The 16,416-nt window shown below is 37.4% G+C and overlaps 1 protein-coding gene across 1 annotated transcript; it reads right to left on the reverse strand.

Annotated features, from left to right (window-relative positions):
- Positions 1-1,713: 1,713 nt before the first annotated feature.
- On the reverse strand, positions 1,714-11,593 carry LOC141618287 (uncharacterized). Its single transcript, XM_074435383.1, has 4 exons — positions 11,349-11,593; positions 11,081-11,288; positions 10,675-10,902; positions 1,714-1,923 (listed from the first exon to the last, which is right to left on the reverse strand). Exons 1-4 carry the CDS (start codon positions 11,591-11,593, stop codon positions 1,714-1,716), a joined length of 891 nt encoding a protein of 296 aa, XP_074291484.1.
- Between the last annotated feature and the right edge of the window lie 4,823 nt (positions 11,594-16,416).

A 16,416-nucleotide genomic window follows, 5' to 3' on the forward strand; every position in this document is an offset into this window, starting at 1 on the left:
CAAACACGGTCCTTAGAGGTAGTACATTAACGGCCGACCCGTCATCAACAAGGGTTATTGGAATGTGTTTTTGAAGACACGTCACAGCGATGTACATGGCCAAGCAATGTTTCGGCCCAATCAGAGGTAGGTCTTCATTAAAAAAGGTCACGACGTTACTAAGCTGAGGCTGAATTTGAGCAATCGAGCTAACCATATCATTCGGAGTTGTGTTTGGGGATGCCGGCATATTCATCAAGGCCTGGAACAAAGCCTGTATATGCTCGAAATAACTCGAAATCAACTCCCATATAGAGACATCTGCCTTAGTTTTTTGTAGTTGCTTAATGAGGGAGGCTTCTGAGGTCAACCCATCACTAAGAACCTCGGCTATAGTAGGCTCCTTATCTTTTGAAATGGGGGCGTGATTGGCCTTTCCTACCCAAATGGCCGGCCTGAACGAGTCAAATGATTGGACTCGAGAGCTTATTTTCTCATCTTCAGAATTTCATTCTGAGTATGTGGGACAACTGTACCTTTAGCGAGATACACATCGTCTTTATTATCATCCCAAATGCCATTAATCTCTATGGCACTCCGGAGGATATGTTGGGTACAGTCAATAGCAAAGTCCCCGACTCGAATCTCGTTACTTAAACTTGGAAGGTACTTTGAACAATCGATAAATTCCTTCCCCCACAAAGAACCCATTGAGACGACATACTGACCGAGTCAAGTAAGTTACATCAGCATTGTCTTCGGCAAATATCCCATTCGCGTGATCACCAAATAGGTTGGTTATATTGTTAGGCTTAACAGTTGGAATAGGGAGTATTCCATTCTCGATCATATCTTGAATTTCATGTTTGAGACGGTAACAGCTTTCCGTATCATGACCTTTACCTCGAAGGAAGGCACAATAAGCCTCAGAGTTATGAGACCTTTTCCGTTGTTCAAATGGTGGTTCTGGAGTAGGACCAATAGGACTCAGTTTCCCTTGGGCCTTAAGTCTTTCTAGGGCATATGCATAAGTACACCCTATATCAATGAATGCTCTTGGACCAGAGCGTTGTAATTTCCTAGGACATCCTCCCGAGAAACTAATTGCTTGAATATGATTGGCAGAAGCAGGGGCCCTTGCCTTATATGATGAGGCACCTTGGTATCCCTTAGGCTTTTCTGTCTCATTTTTCCGGAAATCATCCTCAATTCTTATTCCGACTCGAATAAGTTCCTTAAACGAGCCAAAGTTTTGATACTTGATTTCATTTCGATAGGCGTCGAAGATTCTTCACAAACCTATCAACCATTTCGGTTTCATCTGGCTTCTTAGCCAACTTCACACTTTCAGCATGCCAGCTCACAAGGAAATCAGTAAATCCCTCCTTTTCCTTCTGCATCATAACCTCTAGTGTTCTCATGTTGCTCCGGATTTCAACATTATCGGCATAGTGCTTTCAAAACTCCACTGTGATATCTTCAAATGTAGGGAAGTTCTTAAGCTCAAGATTATAGAACCACGCCTTCGGGTGTTCTTCTAAGGATTGGGCAAAGATTTGGGTGATCATATCAGCAGTTACTCCCAAGTGACAAGTACTCCTTGTAGGACTTAACATGATGAACTGGGTCTTCCGTGCCCTTAAACTTGGGAATGTCTGTGAGCACAAAATTGGTAGGTAACTTGTCCAAAACTGGAGCATAGGTCCTAGCATTTTCAAAGTAGATGTTGTCTCCTCAGGAGAGCTTCATCTGGTCTTTAACCAACTTAAGCCTTTTCTCGAATTCAGTAGGTGGAGGAGCCACTGGTTCTTCCACGACGATATTGGTCTCAATAACAGTCAAACGAGCCATCACTTGTTCTAAAGTATCATTCATCTTAGTCACTAGAGCTTCCATTGCTTTATTTCTGGTCAGAGGTGGCCTTTCTACAAGAAAAACCCCGAACTAATCAATACGTAAACAAAAACCCCCTGCACAGTTAAGAACTCGACTCACAGACTTGACCATTGACTCAAACATGACTCAATGATAGGCTTAGACCCGGGAAATGAACTAAGTGGCTCATTTGTGAAGGGTCTCACGTAAAAAGGGTGTTGTAGACCTAACAAGGGCTATGACTCGACTCAAATCAACTTCACATACTTAGACTTGACATCGACTTGGTGTGACTGGCCCGTGGTTGAACCAAACATGGTCCATAGGCTCGTGAAAACATCTAGTGTAGCCTAGTAGACGTTTTTGTATTATGACTCTGACCACTTGGTCGACATGCATGACTCGAACCCAAGAGTGAGCTTGGGTGACCCAACTGAGTCGTGTTCTAGACCAAACACGGTTCACTTGAACCTTAGACTAGACTTGGCATGACTAACATAGACAACCATAAGCCAAACTAGGCTAGACCTCACCTGACTGACTCAAACTCTATTCTAGGTTTGGGTTAGGTTCGGAACATGGTTCATTTGAATTTCAAAATCGAAGAGGATTGAATTAAAAACGAGCTTTTAAATGGGCAGCATGCCGGCTCTAAAAGGCTTATTTTGGTGAAAAATTCTAATCCTAATTAAGCAGCATTCCGACTTAAAATACTTTTTTTTTCAAAAGAGGTAAGTTTAAAAGTTCGGGTTTCAAAACATGGACTACTATTTTCAAAAATATGGGTTGAACACGACTCAAATTTCGAAAAAGAAAACGGGTTTTTTTTTAACGTGACTTTCAAAAAAATAAAATAAAATACTTAACACGGGATTCACATAGCAAGTAGTCATTCGCATACGAGCATGAATGCATGAATCCTAGACTCAACTAAATCTCAGTCGGTCTTCTAAGTTGGGTCTATGCCAATGATCCCACTTCGGCAAATAAGTCAAGCTCCTCATAAGCCCGTAGCATATGGTAGAACAAGTACTCGAAGATTCAGTGAGGACTACCTTGGTACTTAAACCAGGCATAGTGGACGTCATCTCTTTACCTTGAAAACCCAAGGGGGAGATGGTCCGATCCTAAAGTCTCAATTGGGTTTATGCATGATTAAAAAAAATACTAATTCAATATATTGGCCATCATTTAACTTTTCAAGTTACACTAGTCCCCAGTGGAGTCGCCAAAATGTGGATGTGGGAATTTGATGTATCCGCGGGGGATTTTCAAACATATGGAGTCGCCACCAAATTTAAGGAAATTTGGATACCGTTTTAGAGAAAACGGATTCGTGTGAAAGTACGTGTTGGGAAGCTCATTCAAACACCCAACCCCGTCCGTTGTAAACAAGGACCTCAACTAAGTCAAACAATGGCCAATTTAATTGAACTAGTATTTGTCGTATGCATCCAATCATATTAAACCCTAACATGTGACAAACAATTCTACGTGGTTTAAATGCACATAACTTCGTCAAGTGATTTAAACATGTGAGTTCATTAAGCTATTCTAGCATAAATAAACAAACAAACAAAGAGGAGATAAAGAAACTTCTTACTCAAGCGGCGCTGCAAACAACATGGGTTAGATCACAATGACAATTGTAATAAAAACCGTAAACAAGCAAGGCATTAACAAACACCTATAGCAACGAAACAAGGCCTCTTGGCCGAACCAAACACATGGCCAACATGGCATACAATGGGTGCATACATGATCTATTCTAAGTCAAGTCGGGTTGCAAACAAGTGACATGTGATAACATAATCATATGTAAATGAAAAGAAGAAAACATGCATCTAAATCAAACAATTGTTTGACAAACGATTCGCATGTAAACAAAGCAAATTAGAGGACTAATTATTAGTCTAAACCAGCCTAGAAAACCGTGACAAAGGGTATCCTACACGACACAAATCGACGATGCAAACAAACATGACGATAGTTGAACAAACATGCTAACGGTTTCAATTAATTCTTAATTAAAACAAATAATCCTAAACATGCTTATCTGATCATGTGAATGAGAAACTAAATCAAATCATACAAACATGCATAATCTAATTTAAGCAAGAAAATATCATGTTCATGTTCATACATCGCATAAGTCATGCTAATATACGAATTAAAACAAACAATTTCATTATTTAATCTAATTAACCACAAATTAGCAAATCAATTCAAAGATACAAAATTTGATAATTAAACATACTAATTAAACATAATAGGCATGTTACGATTTCAGATTCAAATCATAAAAGTCAAATTAGGCATAGATCTAAACATTCGAATAAATCTAATCATATTTAACGATAAAACATGAAAACAATTCATATGACAAAACAAATCGCTTAAATCCTATCAGAAAACAAATCCAACGTCAACAAGAGGCCATCCATCGGCATTCATCATCATTAATAATCCCATCCTCCTCCATAATTACCAACAATAGCATTATTATCGCAAATTAAACATAATTAATACGATAAAACGATAATTAATGAAAGTAAATAGCATTAAGGGAGGAAAGGAGTGATTTTTGGCACCCTCAGCTTACATGTATCTCTGACGGTGCTCCACGAACGTCGGGATGTAAGCTTCTTGGTGTTAGGTTCAAAAACCTATTATTAGACTCCTCTAATAGTGAACTAATTAACTTGTTAATTATTTGTTCTTTAGATCTAGTGCATGCATAACAAAATGAAAGATTTATAAGAAAAACAATGTCCCCTTACATTGATGGTTGGTTCGAAAATATGGACACAAGTAAGGTCACCTTCCTTCACTTGTTCTTGAGCTAAATATGATGGATGATCCTCCTAAGACTCCAAGTATAGAAGTCACTCCAATAAATTGCACCCAAGATTAATCCCAAAAATTCCTACTAATATTAACTAGATATGTAGTAGAAATGTAACCTTAATAATACTAATATTTCTATTATTACTACTTCTAGTAATAGATTTAATGTATTAGTATTTGTGAGAGTTTATTGCAATTTGCATGTGAGGGAAAGTAGGTGAAAAACAAGTAAACAACAAGTGAGAAAAATGAGCAACAAATGCTCTATTTGAAGAGCCAAAAACCGGTGGCTATAGAGCATTTGGAGGAATCTTTTTCATTTGTTTTTACTCATTTGTTTGGTCTAGGTAGAGTGTAGGGAGCAAGGGTGTAATAAGTAGTATGAAAACGCTTGTGTGATATGTCACAATCACACTATAACCAACACAAACAAAAAAACAAAAGAGCATCTTTTGTCTCTTCATTTGGCTGAAATATTGGACCCATTTTGGTCCATTTTTGCCTTTTGTCATTTGTCCCACAAATGCTTATAAGTCATATGTTTAACTATCTTACATAATTAATTATTAATGTAATCATTTAACACTTAAATATTACAATTAATAATATAATATACACTCCACTTTTTGAGTAGTATACTACCATTATATCAACATATAATGGGTCCCATAATTACTAGTTGGTTAAATTACAACTTCTTGTAACTTTAAATAACTAATTACCACTACCTCAAAACTTATATAATATCTCAACTAATTTAGTAATTTAACACTTAATCACTAAATTTAAATCTTATTTAATCACATTACAATAAGACGTAAAATTGCACTCCCATAATTAAGGAATTAATTAATCTGTATCACATACAATTAATTAAATATCTATTTGGGCTTCATCCTATAGGTGTGACCTAAAGGGATCAACTGACCACCACCGTCACACGACAGTAATGTCAAACTCTAGTTAGCCAATCATTACCGATTAATGACGGTCAGTCGACTGTATAAAGAATCATCCCTCATGTATTCCTAGTATGAGATTTAATTATGATATTTAAATCATGTGATCGCACTATTGTTGAGGACACATTTCCCAACACTTGGTACGTCTACGACGGTTTTCAAATCAAGAAACGAAATCCAACTTGAATCAAAGAAACACGTTTCACGTGTTTAACCAAACTTGCGCAGCGATTTTGAAACGACCACCACGACTTCAATACTCAACGATTTTTTAAACTGAAAGATGTTTTTAAATCCTTGAACAACAAAGGTTTCAACTTTGGTAAAAAACCAGACCTAAATTTCATTTAAAACGATTAAAAATAATGATGAATAATGGCTGACAGAAACGCGGGCAGGGGTAAAGAATCGAGCAAATTAATGCTCAAAACGTTACCAATGCTATTGTACGATGGCACGAATCAATCAAGGGCACTACCTAGATTATGTATGTCAAATTTGGTGAATTGTGGTGGTGTTTTGAATGGGTTTCGAAGGCTATTTCGAAGGGTAACATAAAAGGGTAGATCTCAACTTACAAGGTGGAAGGAATGAATAGGAAGGTGAGCAATCTCCAAACCAAGCTAGAATCTCATGGAAGTGTGTTTATGGAGGTTTTAGACAGAAGGGAGAGGATTTGAAGTAAGAAGGAAGAAGATAGAATGAATGAGGATAAGGGTTTAAGATTTCGGAAAATTCACGTGATACCCTTCAACTTTGCCACTTTTCACATGGTATCCAATATTTTAAGTTTGTGTACACGGTACCCTTCACATTTCATTTTCATGCACAATATGACTTTTTTGTCGCTACAAAAACTTTCAATTGAGTGTAACTCCTACGTCGGAATTCGAAATCGGCTTTTTTTTGTCCTAAAATGATTTTCTTTTCATAATCTACGATTTGAGATAAAAAAATTGTCGACTGACATTTTATAGGGTTTTATTTTTCCGATAACCTTAAATCAACCGTAATTCGATCTTAAATTTACGAATGACCATTTTTCGTTTTATAAAATTATAGATCTCGAAGAGATAATCAAGTTTGAAAAAAAAATTGTTCAATTCCGATTTCTGGTCTACGGTTTATGCTCAATTGAAGATTTTAAGAACAATAAAAATGACAAGTCATACTTGAAAATCAAAGCTTAAGGGTACCCTGTGCACAAACTTAAAAAGTTGGATACCACGTACAAAATGGCGAAGTTTAGGGGTACCACGTGAATTTTCCGTTAAGATTTCCTTATCCCGTATTCTGACTCAGCGCCACTTGATCGAGTGACGAGTCCACTCGATTGAGTGTCAATCACTCGGTCTAGTGTCACTCACTCGATGGAGAGCCGAGTCCACTCGATCGAGTGACCCTCACTCGGTCGAGTGTTCAACGCAGTTCTCAACAATGATCAGTTTTCGTAAAACAGTTATATCTCACTCTTTTCTTGGTCATTTTGGGAGTGTGACCTACTATTGGAATCGTAAAAGAACAAGCTATCACCTCCAATTAGAATCACATAAATACCATGTTTATATCTCAAGTTATGACAGTTTTAAGACGACCCTTCTATAGGCAGACATTATAACAACTCCACTAAGTCTAGTATAGGTTATACTCGGTCCACTTTATAGTTATAATTCACTCCCGAGTAGACTCATCAAACCCGAGGGTCCTCTCACGCATCCCAAGGTTCCTTTGCGGGTCTCAAAATATCGACGTATTACAATCTTCCCCTCTTAAAATGAACTTCATCCCCGAAGTTCGCCTCACTCTCTCTTTTCACAATTATTGCTCAATCATCTCTCAAGTCTCATTACCGGTTCTCATGTACTCTCTCTCCATTTTACTCTATCGTAAAGTCCATCAAGATTCTTATTATCATTATCACTCTTATTAACCACACATGTTTATCGTACTTATTCCAAGGTTCTTTGCTCAATTCTCATTACTTCCTCACGTGTCGTACTCTTTCTTTCCTTAATTCTGAACTATTACATTCACTCCCCCTAAAATAGAACTTCGTATCCCGAAGTTCAGCCGTCAAACTTCATAATGTGCTCTCATACGCTCGTTACCCAATTCTACAACAGACCATGTTCTGGGTTCATCACTCTTTCTTACTTATTGCAAATCCGTAATAAAATATCATATAATCATAATTTCGTCGATATGAGTTCCACTCTACATGCCTCCAAAGGTCGAAGCACAAAGTCAAATCCACGGTTCCAATCTCTAACTCCGTAAATAACTTCCAACTTATGTTGGTTATATGTATACATATCTATCACACTGCATGACTCGTATATATTACATCAAATCTCATACACTCACAAGTATGCACATCAAATCACAAATATGCAGACTCCCTTAAACAACCAAATAATGCCAAAATTACTCGTTATATGCCTCAATCATTTTCAATATTCCCATTTTCGCATGCCATGCCACGCATATACCACGTCAAATCCATCATATGATCACACATGTGTTTCCACATCCGTTTCCGTCCATCATAAATAGTTCTGTTACTAGTGTCATATGACTCCGATTATGCATTCAAGATTACTATGCGACACACACATCATGACAAAACTTCACACAATATGGACATTGTTATCTTGATAGAATGAACTCATGACAATTAACGTGCACTATACACAATTGTCACATCATTTTTATCATCTAATTACTCATGTTAAATTAACAATTTTCATTTAAATTTCACTTTTAAGTAGCAAAAGCCACATAATATGGTCAAACGTAAACAATGCATAAGGTCTCACCCATGTGGGGTCATCATGTTCATCCGACACAAACCAACCAATATAAACAGGGAAAGTAAGGGCATACACCCAATATTTGGTCGAGTATTCACAAAACAAGGGTCAAAGCGGACCACTCGGTGGAGTGTGGAAGGCCGATGCAGCGTGCACTCGGTCGAGTGTCACCTGGGCAGAAGGTTTTTGTTCCAAACTCGTTTCCAAGCTTTCCTATTTCATCATGCAAATGCTAATAGACTCCGATGGTGACTAGTACACTATCAAATAACTGAATTTAAAACAAACTATTGGCCTTAAGGCCATCATTACTACACAATTAAGATAAAATGTTCGAGACACACTAGCGGCATAAACATGCTATTTCATAGTTCTTTTTGCAACCGTTTCATTTCCTCCCCCCCACAATCGGTCACGGTATCACAATATCGTCACCAACAACCGCACCGTAATGCGATACAATAGTCACATCGGTATCTACAACACTCACACTATCTCATGAACACGGCCCTTACAACCCCGTATTCTCAAGGAATAATAACAACATCATCACCCAAATAAACATTACAACGATATTACGATGCATAAATGTAACACCCCCATATACAGAGGTGCCTTACCAAGGACTACCTTAGCACATAAGGACGTTACCATCTCGGTTGCCTGAGGTAGTACGCATCATAGAACAATAAATAAACAACTTTAATAAAGGCAGCTTAACAAGTTCGGTTACAAAGTCAAACCAACTCTAAAAGGTACAAAACAAAGTCATAAACAGAACTACTGCTGGCTACAACAAAATAGGGCTAAGTGATGTCGACTCGCCCATCCGCGGTCTGCATGCCATCTCAACAAACATCAATATCATCACCTGCTAAGACAACTGCTCACCAACCCCGAATGGATCACCACAGTTTTGAGAACATAAAAACGGGGCCAGTCAACTACATAATCATAATAAGTAAAATCAACAGCGGAAGCATCACAATGCACCATCATCCACTCCCCAACTCCCTCACTCACCAGTATCTGACTACACGCCGCAACACGTACCCCTGCCAGGTTACTCATCGCAAAAGGTAACCCTCGCCGCTAGTGGGGACCACATCCTTACCACCTAATTCTCGCTTATCACAACAAGCAAAACCCCAGATCATTATGTGCACATCCCCTTTGTGACGGGAGTCACAAGAGGCAAACATGGGAATGAGAGTATCTCCCCACATAGTCTGATTACAATCACAACCACAACCACCATCATCTCCTCCAACCAATTCAATCAACGACAACAACAAAGATAACATAACAATAACAACCGCAAATACTTAAACACAATTACACAATCAACTGAGTAAAGAAAACCCTACCTTATTCGTAATCCAATTCAATCAATAGAAATCAATCAATAGAAGGGCTCCTCTACGAATTCGTCACCTATTATAATAACAACAATCAATTACAATACTAATCTAATCAACCATCCTAACCACAAATCACCCGATTAGGGTTTGCCTAACTTTAATCAAAAAAACGAATTAACAAGGGTATAGTACTTACCGAGTAAATCTACGCGAAAGAGACGTAAAACTCTGGAATTGATCAACTCTAGCCCTTGGAAATGATTAGGATAATTGAAGGAGTAGAGAGCGTCATTGTTTTTGAGAAAAGATGATTAAGAATTATTTTTAAGAACTGACAAACGTTTATACTCCTTTAATTATTCTAATCCAAAACAGTTCAATTAGACCCGTTAGACCGGTAAATCGGTCGAGTAATAGATGCACTCGACCGAGTACGACCAACTCGGCCGAGTAACTCCGAACTCGGTCGAGTTACCTCTCGGCATAACCTAACTTAAAGACATCAGACAGCCAACTCGGCCGAGTAAGCCCTACTCGACCGAGTAACCTACAGTCAGAAACCTGTGGTATTACAGTCTCCCCTCCTTAAAATGAACTTCGCCCCCGAAGTTCACACATATGCCCAAAACAAAAATCAACATAACCGATTAAAATGCCAACGTACCAAACACAAAACTAATGCGCGATTAAAACAACTTAACCAACTGCTAAACAACTTGAAAGGACCAACATCAAACAACTAAAACGTCAACTAGACAATATAAAATTGTCCCAAAACTTATGCGATCATCTTCTACCCCACTTAAAAGAATAAGGTTATGTTCCCGTAACCAACCATACCTGATCAAAATGGTGCGGATATCGCTCCCTCATGGCATCCTTCGCTTCCCATGTAGCTTCTTCCATGTTGTGATTAGACCACAACACCTTAAGTAGAACTGTTTCACTATTCCTCGTCTTGCGCACTTTGCGATCCAAAATCTCCTTTGGCGTTTCGACATAAGTAAGTGCTTCATCCAACTCAATATGTTCTACCTCAAGCACATGTGCGGAATCAGGCACATACCTCTTAAGTTGAGACACATGAAAGACGTTATGCACCTGATCATGTGCTGGTAGCAAGGCTAGTCGATAAGCCACCTCGCCTACTCGATCTAGAATCTCATATGGACCTATATACTTCTGACTCAACTTCCCTTTCTTTCTAAATCGCATAACACCCTTCATGAAGGACTTTGTTACCAACCTCAAACTCCATAGCACGACGATGCAAATCCGCACAACTCTTTTGCCGATCCTGGGTGTCTTTCATCTTATTGCGAATCAACTTAACTTGGTCAAGCATCTCCTGCACCATTTCTGATCTAGAACCACTGTCATCCCAAAAAATAGGACTCCTACATTTCTGACCATACAAAGCCTCGAAAGGTGTTATCCCAATTCTGGTATGATAGCTGTTATTGTATGAAAACTCTATCAAATTCAGTCTCTCTTCCCAGCTGCCACCAAATTACATCAGACAAGCCCTCAACATGTCTTCCAAAGTCTTAATGGTTCTCTCAGTTTGCTCGTCCGTCGTAGGATGGAACGCGGTACTCATTTTCAAAGTAGTCCCCATCAATTCCTGCAAATCTTGCCAGAATCGAGAAATGAACCTCGCATCCTTATCTGACACAATGTCTTTTGGTACCCTGTGCAATCTTACCACATTGTTTTGATAGCCATTTGCCAGCTGAAGTTTGCTCCAAGTATCTTTCATTGGAATGAAATGAACTGACTTAGTTAGTCGGTCTACAATCACCCAAATCATATTGTTACCCTGCGCAGTCCTTGGTAGTCCCACAAAGAAATCCGTCGAAATAGACTCTCATTTCCATTCAGGTACATCAAGTGACCGAGTCTTACCTTGCGGCCTTCGCTACTCGCCCTTGAACCTCTGGCAAGTCAGACACCTAGCTACAAACGCAGCTATATATTTCTTCATCCCGGGCCACCAAAATGTCTTTTTCAAGTCTTTATATAGTTTGTCACCACCCGGATGAATAGAATAGGGAGTGCAATGAGCCTCTATCATGATTGTCTTTTTCGTTCCCGCTTCATCTGGAACGCACCATCTACCATCATACCGAATACTCCCATCTGCATGGATCGAAAATCGCGCTATATTGCTATCACCCACCTTTCATTTCCACTCCAGAATCTTACGATCAAGTAGCTGCTTCTGTCTCAGATCATCATAAAACTCTTGTTCAACTATCAAATTACCAATGTCATCACCCTTGCGAATCATATGAATTCCCATCTTGTTCACCTCATCTTTCAGCTGCATTAGTGACACGGCAGTGCATAGAGAATGCACACTTTTCCTGCTTAGCGCGTCAGCAACCACATTGGCTTTTCCCTCATGGTAGATAATTTTCATATCATAATCCCCAATCAGCTTCATCCACGTTCTCTATCACATATTCAGCTCCCTTTGGGTGAAAATGTACTTCAAACTCTTATGATCTAAAAACACCTTAAAGGTTACCCCAAGAGGTAGTGTCTCCAAATCTTCAGAGCAAATACAATGGCACCCAATTCAAGGTCATGCGTAGGGTAGTTCTCTTCGTAAGATTTTAGCTGTCTCGAGGCATAAGCGGTAACTTTTCTATTATGCATCAACACACAACCTAGACCATTCCTCGAGGCATCAGTATACACCTCAAAGTTCTCACTTCCTTCAGGTATAGCTAGAACAGGGGCTGAGTCAAATGCTCCTTTAAGGTTTAGAATGTTTTCTCACAACTCTCATCCCAACGAACACAGTTCTTCTTCCTCATTAGAGCTGTCATCGGTCTAGCTATGGTAGAAAAGTCTTTCACAAACCTCCTGTAGTACCCTGCCAAACCTAAGAAACTTCGAATTTCAGCCACTTTCTTTGGTGCTTCCCACTTTGACACTGCTGTAAACTTGCTAGGATCCACGTACACACCATCTCTCGAAATCACATGGCCCAGAAAGGCCACTTTCTCCAACCTAAACTTACACTTTAAAATATTGGCATACAGGTTATCGCGCAATTTTTGCAATACCAAGAGTAAATGTTTTATAACACCCCGAATTTTAAGTATGCTTAAGAATATGTCGAAAATATTTTAGTATGTTGAAAGTTAGATATGAATTATAGAAGGAATATAGATGAGGTAAGATAAGTCGTGGTTAGGAACACTTAATAATACGCTTATAAACGTTACTTAAAGATGAAGTACTCGGGAGTTAAGTTGTATAGCTTAACGTTAGTATCGTATCGCAACTAAAACTGGCCCGAGTACAAGTACGACTAACCTAATATATATATATATATATATATATATATATATATATATATATATAGAAGGGTGTAGAAGCAAGAGGAAGCCATAAGAAGAGGAGAAAACAAGATAACAAACCCTAATCATCTTATTTCATCATATTCATCTCTAATCTTTGGTAAGTCACCTATAAGTACTTAATCTAATATTTATAATTTAGCTTAACCTTTATTAATTAGAGTCTTTATGTTAGAATAAGGTGGATTAAGCTTAAGAAGGGAGAATTAGACAAAGGTGTAAGACAGTCTTAACAAGGTAATTACACTTTCATTTCATGGATTAATTTTGTTTATCTTTGAGTAAAAATTGGTTGTTGAGTATGATGAGCCTCTGATTTTGTAAGCTTAGGGACTTATATTACATATTCAAGTTATTTAAGGGAATGATTTTGGATGATAATCATGTCACAAGGAAGTTTTAGCTAGGCACCATGCTCAAACCGAGCTCACAGATTCTGGTCAGAAACTTTGTCTGTCTTAAACCCCGTTTTTCGACCTTAAACACTCAGAACTGAAGAAATTTGATCAGGAGCTATATTTTAGGTCTTCGTCTTAGCTTTCCATAATGATCAAGTAGAGCCTTTAACTCTATGTAGGTTGTAAGTTATGATTGTTTTTCCTAGGTGACTCAAAATTGATTCTGCAGGATTGTAAAACTGGAAAGGTTGTAAAGATCAGACCATAACCTATTTTAAATGAATGAATTTGAGAAAACTTTGATCTTGAGAGTTTTAGATCTTATTCTTAACTTTCCAATAATATAAAGATCATCTTCATACGTATTGTAAATCAATAGTTATGAATTATTTGGTGAACTAGGTCTGGTTTGATGCTGAAGTAATAATCTGAAACAGAGTGATACCAGCTGTGACAAACCCCAAAATAGGAGTAGTCAAAAACATCACTATTTAGAAACTTATTCATATATATGTAAGCGGAATTTTCATTTAAAACAAAATAGTTAAGATGTTGAAAACATCATCTTGCTTAATTCTTATACAACAGGACCCCTTCGAAAATGAAACGACATAAAAAGTACTGAGTTTACTATTCCAAACCAACAGAAAGAAAAGTATATTTTATTTTACAGACACAAAAGTTTTACAAGAAACAAGGTTTGACAAATAAAGGCGGAAGCTCTCCACTCACTGCCCCGTAGCCATCATCTTATAGCTAACCTGCAAGTTTATAAAAACTTCCAAAGTCAGTGGGGAGTAATTACAAATTCAATTCAAGAGTTAACATTATCGATCTATAAGTAAGGTCAGTTATAAAAGTAGATAAGTAACTGATCAATGTAATTAAGGACACCTTGTTACTATATAAACTCTTTGCTAACATTTTTTTTTAGTTTACAAACATAAACTTGTAAACATTTATATCCTAACCCAAATTTGAGTAGATATGATCCTGTTGGATGAAATAATCAATTAAAAATAATAAGGGCAACAAAAGACACACTTGTTGCATCATTTTATGACAAAATGAAAAATCTTTATAGTATTGCCCAAAATAGAGTACATATGAACCCGTTGGGGAGTCCAAACTTCTCCTCAACTCGCCGGGAGTCCAAACTTCTCCACGACGTAATAAGGCGCAATAATATATATACGCCATAACCTATGGTAGGACCAAAAACACATGATCCCAAGTCTAAGACTGGCCAATCTCCCAGGAAGTCCAAACTTCTCCCTAGACGACAGAAACCCATACACTCGTCATGCGTGCTAGCAAAGTCATGGAGTCCAAACTTCTCCAATACTAGTTGGGAGTCCAAAATTCTCCACAAATTACATGAGAATGACCTAAATATAGGAGTCCAAACTTCTCCTAACAAGGCGGCATAAAAATAAATAATAAGGTTCATCCCGCTGTTCTCATAATAGAGTACAACGGTTATTTCCTCTTCCGGGACTTACTATACTGAAAATATGAGGTTCAATTCATATATTTCTGATTATTACTTCAACATCAAACCAGACCTAGTTCACCAAATAATTCATAACTATTGATTTACAATTTGTATGAAGATGATCTTTATATCATTGGAAAGCTAAGAATAAGATCTAAAACTCTCAAGATCAAAGTTTTCTCAAATTCATTCATTTAAAATAGGTTATGGTATGATCTTTACAACCTTTCCAGTTTTACAACCCTGCCGAATCAGTTTTGAGTCACCTAGGAAAAACAATCATAACTTTCAACCTGCATAGATTTAAAGGTTCTACTTGATCATTATGGAAAGCTAAAACGAAGACCTAAAATGTAGTTTCTGATCAAATTTTTCCAGTTCTGAGTGTTTAAGGTCGAAAAACGGGGTTTAAAACAGACAAAGTTTCTGACCAGAATCTGTGAGCTCGGTTTCAGCATGGTGCCTAGCCAAAACTTCCTTAAGACATGATTATCATCCAAAATCCTTCCCTTAAATAACTTGAATATGTAATATAAGTCCCTAAGCTTACAAAATCAGAGGCTCATCATACTCAACAACCAATTTTTACTCAAAGATAAACAAAATTAATCCAAGAAATGAAAGTGTAATTACCTTGTTAAGATTGTCTTACACCTTTGTCTAATTCTCCCTTCTTAACCTTAATCCACCTTATTCTAACATAAAGACTCTAATTAATAAAGGTGAAGCTAAATTATAAATATTAGATTAAGTACTTATAGGTGACTTACCAAAGATTAGAGATGAATATGATAAAATAAGATTATTAGGGTTTGTTATCTTGTTTTCTCCTCTTCTTATGGCTTCCTCTTGCTTCTACACTCTTCTATATTTTTGTGTGTGTTTATCCTAGGGTAGAAGGACGTAGAGAACTACAAATTTTCAAGCCTATATATATATATATATATATATATATATATATATATATATATATATATATATATATATATATTAGGTTAGTCGTAATTCTACTCCTTCCTTAGTAATTACATGACCCAAAAATGTTGTTTCCTTTAACCAGAATTCACATTTGGAAAATTTAGCATACCATTTATTCTTCCTTAATATATTAAGTACTAGATGTTCACTGTGTTCCTCCTCATCCTTTGAGTAAATTAAAATATCATCAATGAATACGACTTCACATACATCCACCAATTCACGGAAGTTTCGGTTCATTTGATCCATAAATACAGCATGTACATTTGTCAGTCCAAAAGGCATTACTACAAATTCATAATGTCCATATCGGGTTCTAAATGCCGTTTTAGGAATATCT

The sequence above is a fragment of the Silene latifolia genome, chromosome X, assembly GCF_048544455.1.
Source record: "Silene latifolia isolate original U9 population chromosome X, ASM4854445v1, whole genome shotgun sequence".
Lineage (NCBI taxonomy): Eukaryota > Viridiplantae > Streptophyta > Magnoliopsida > Caryophyllales > Caryophyllaceae > Silene > Silene latifolia.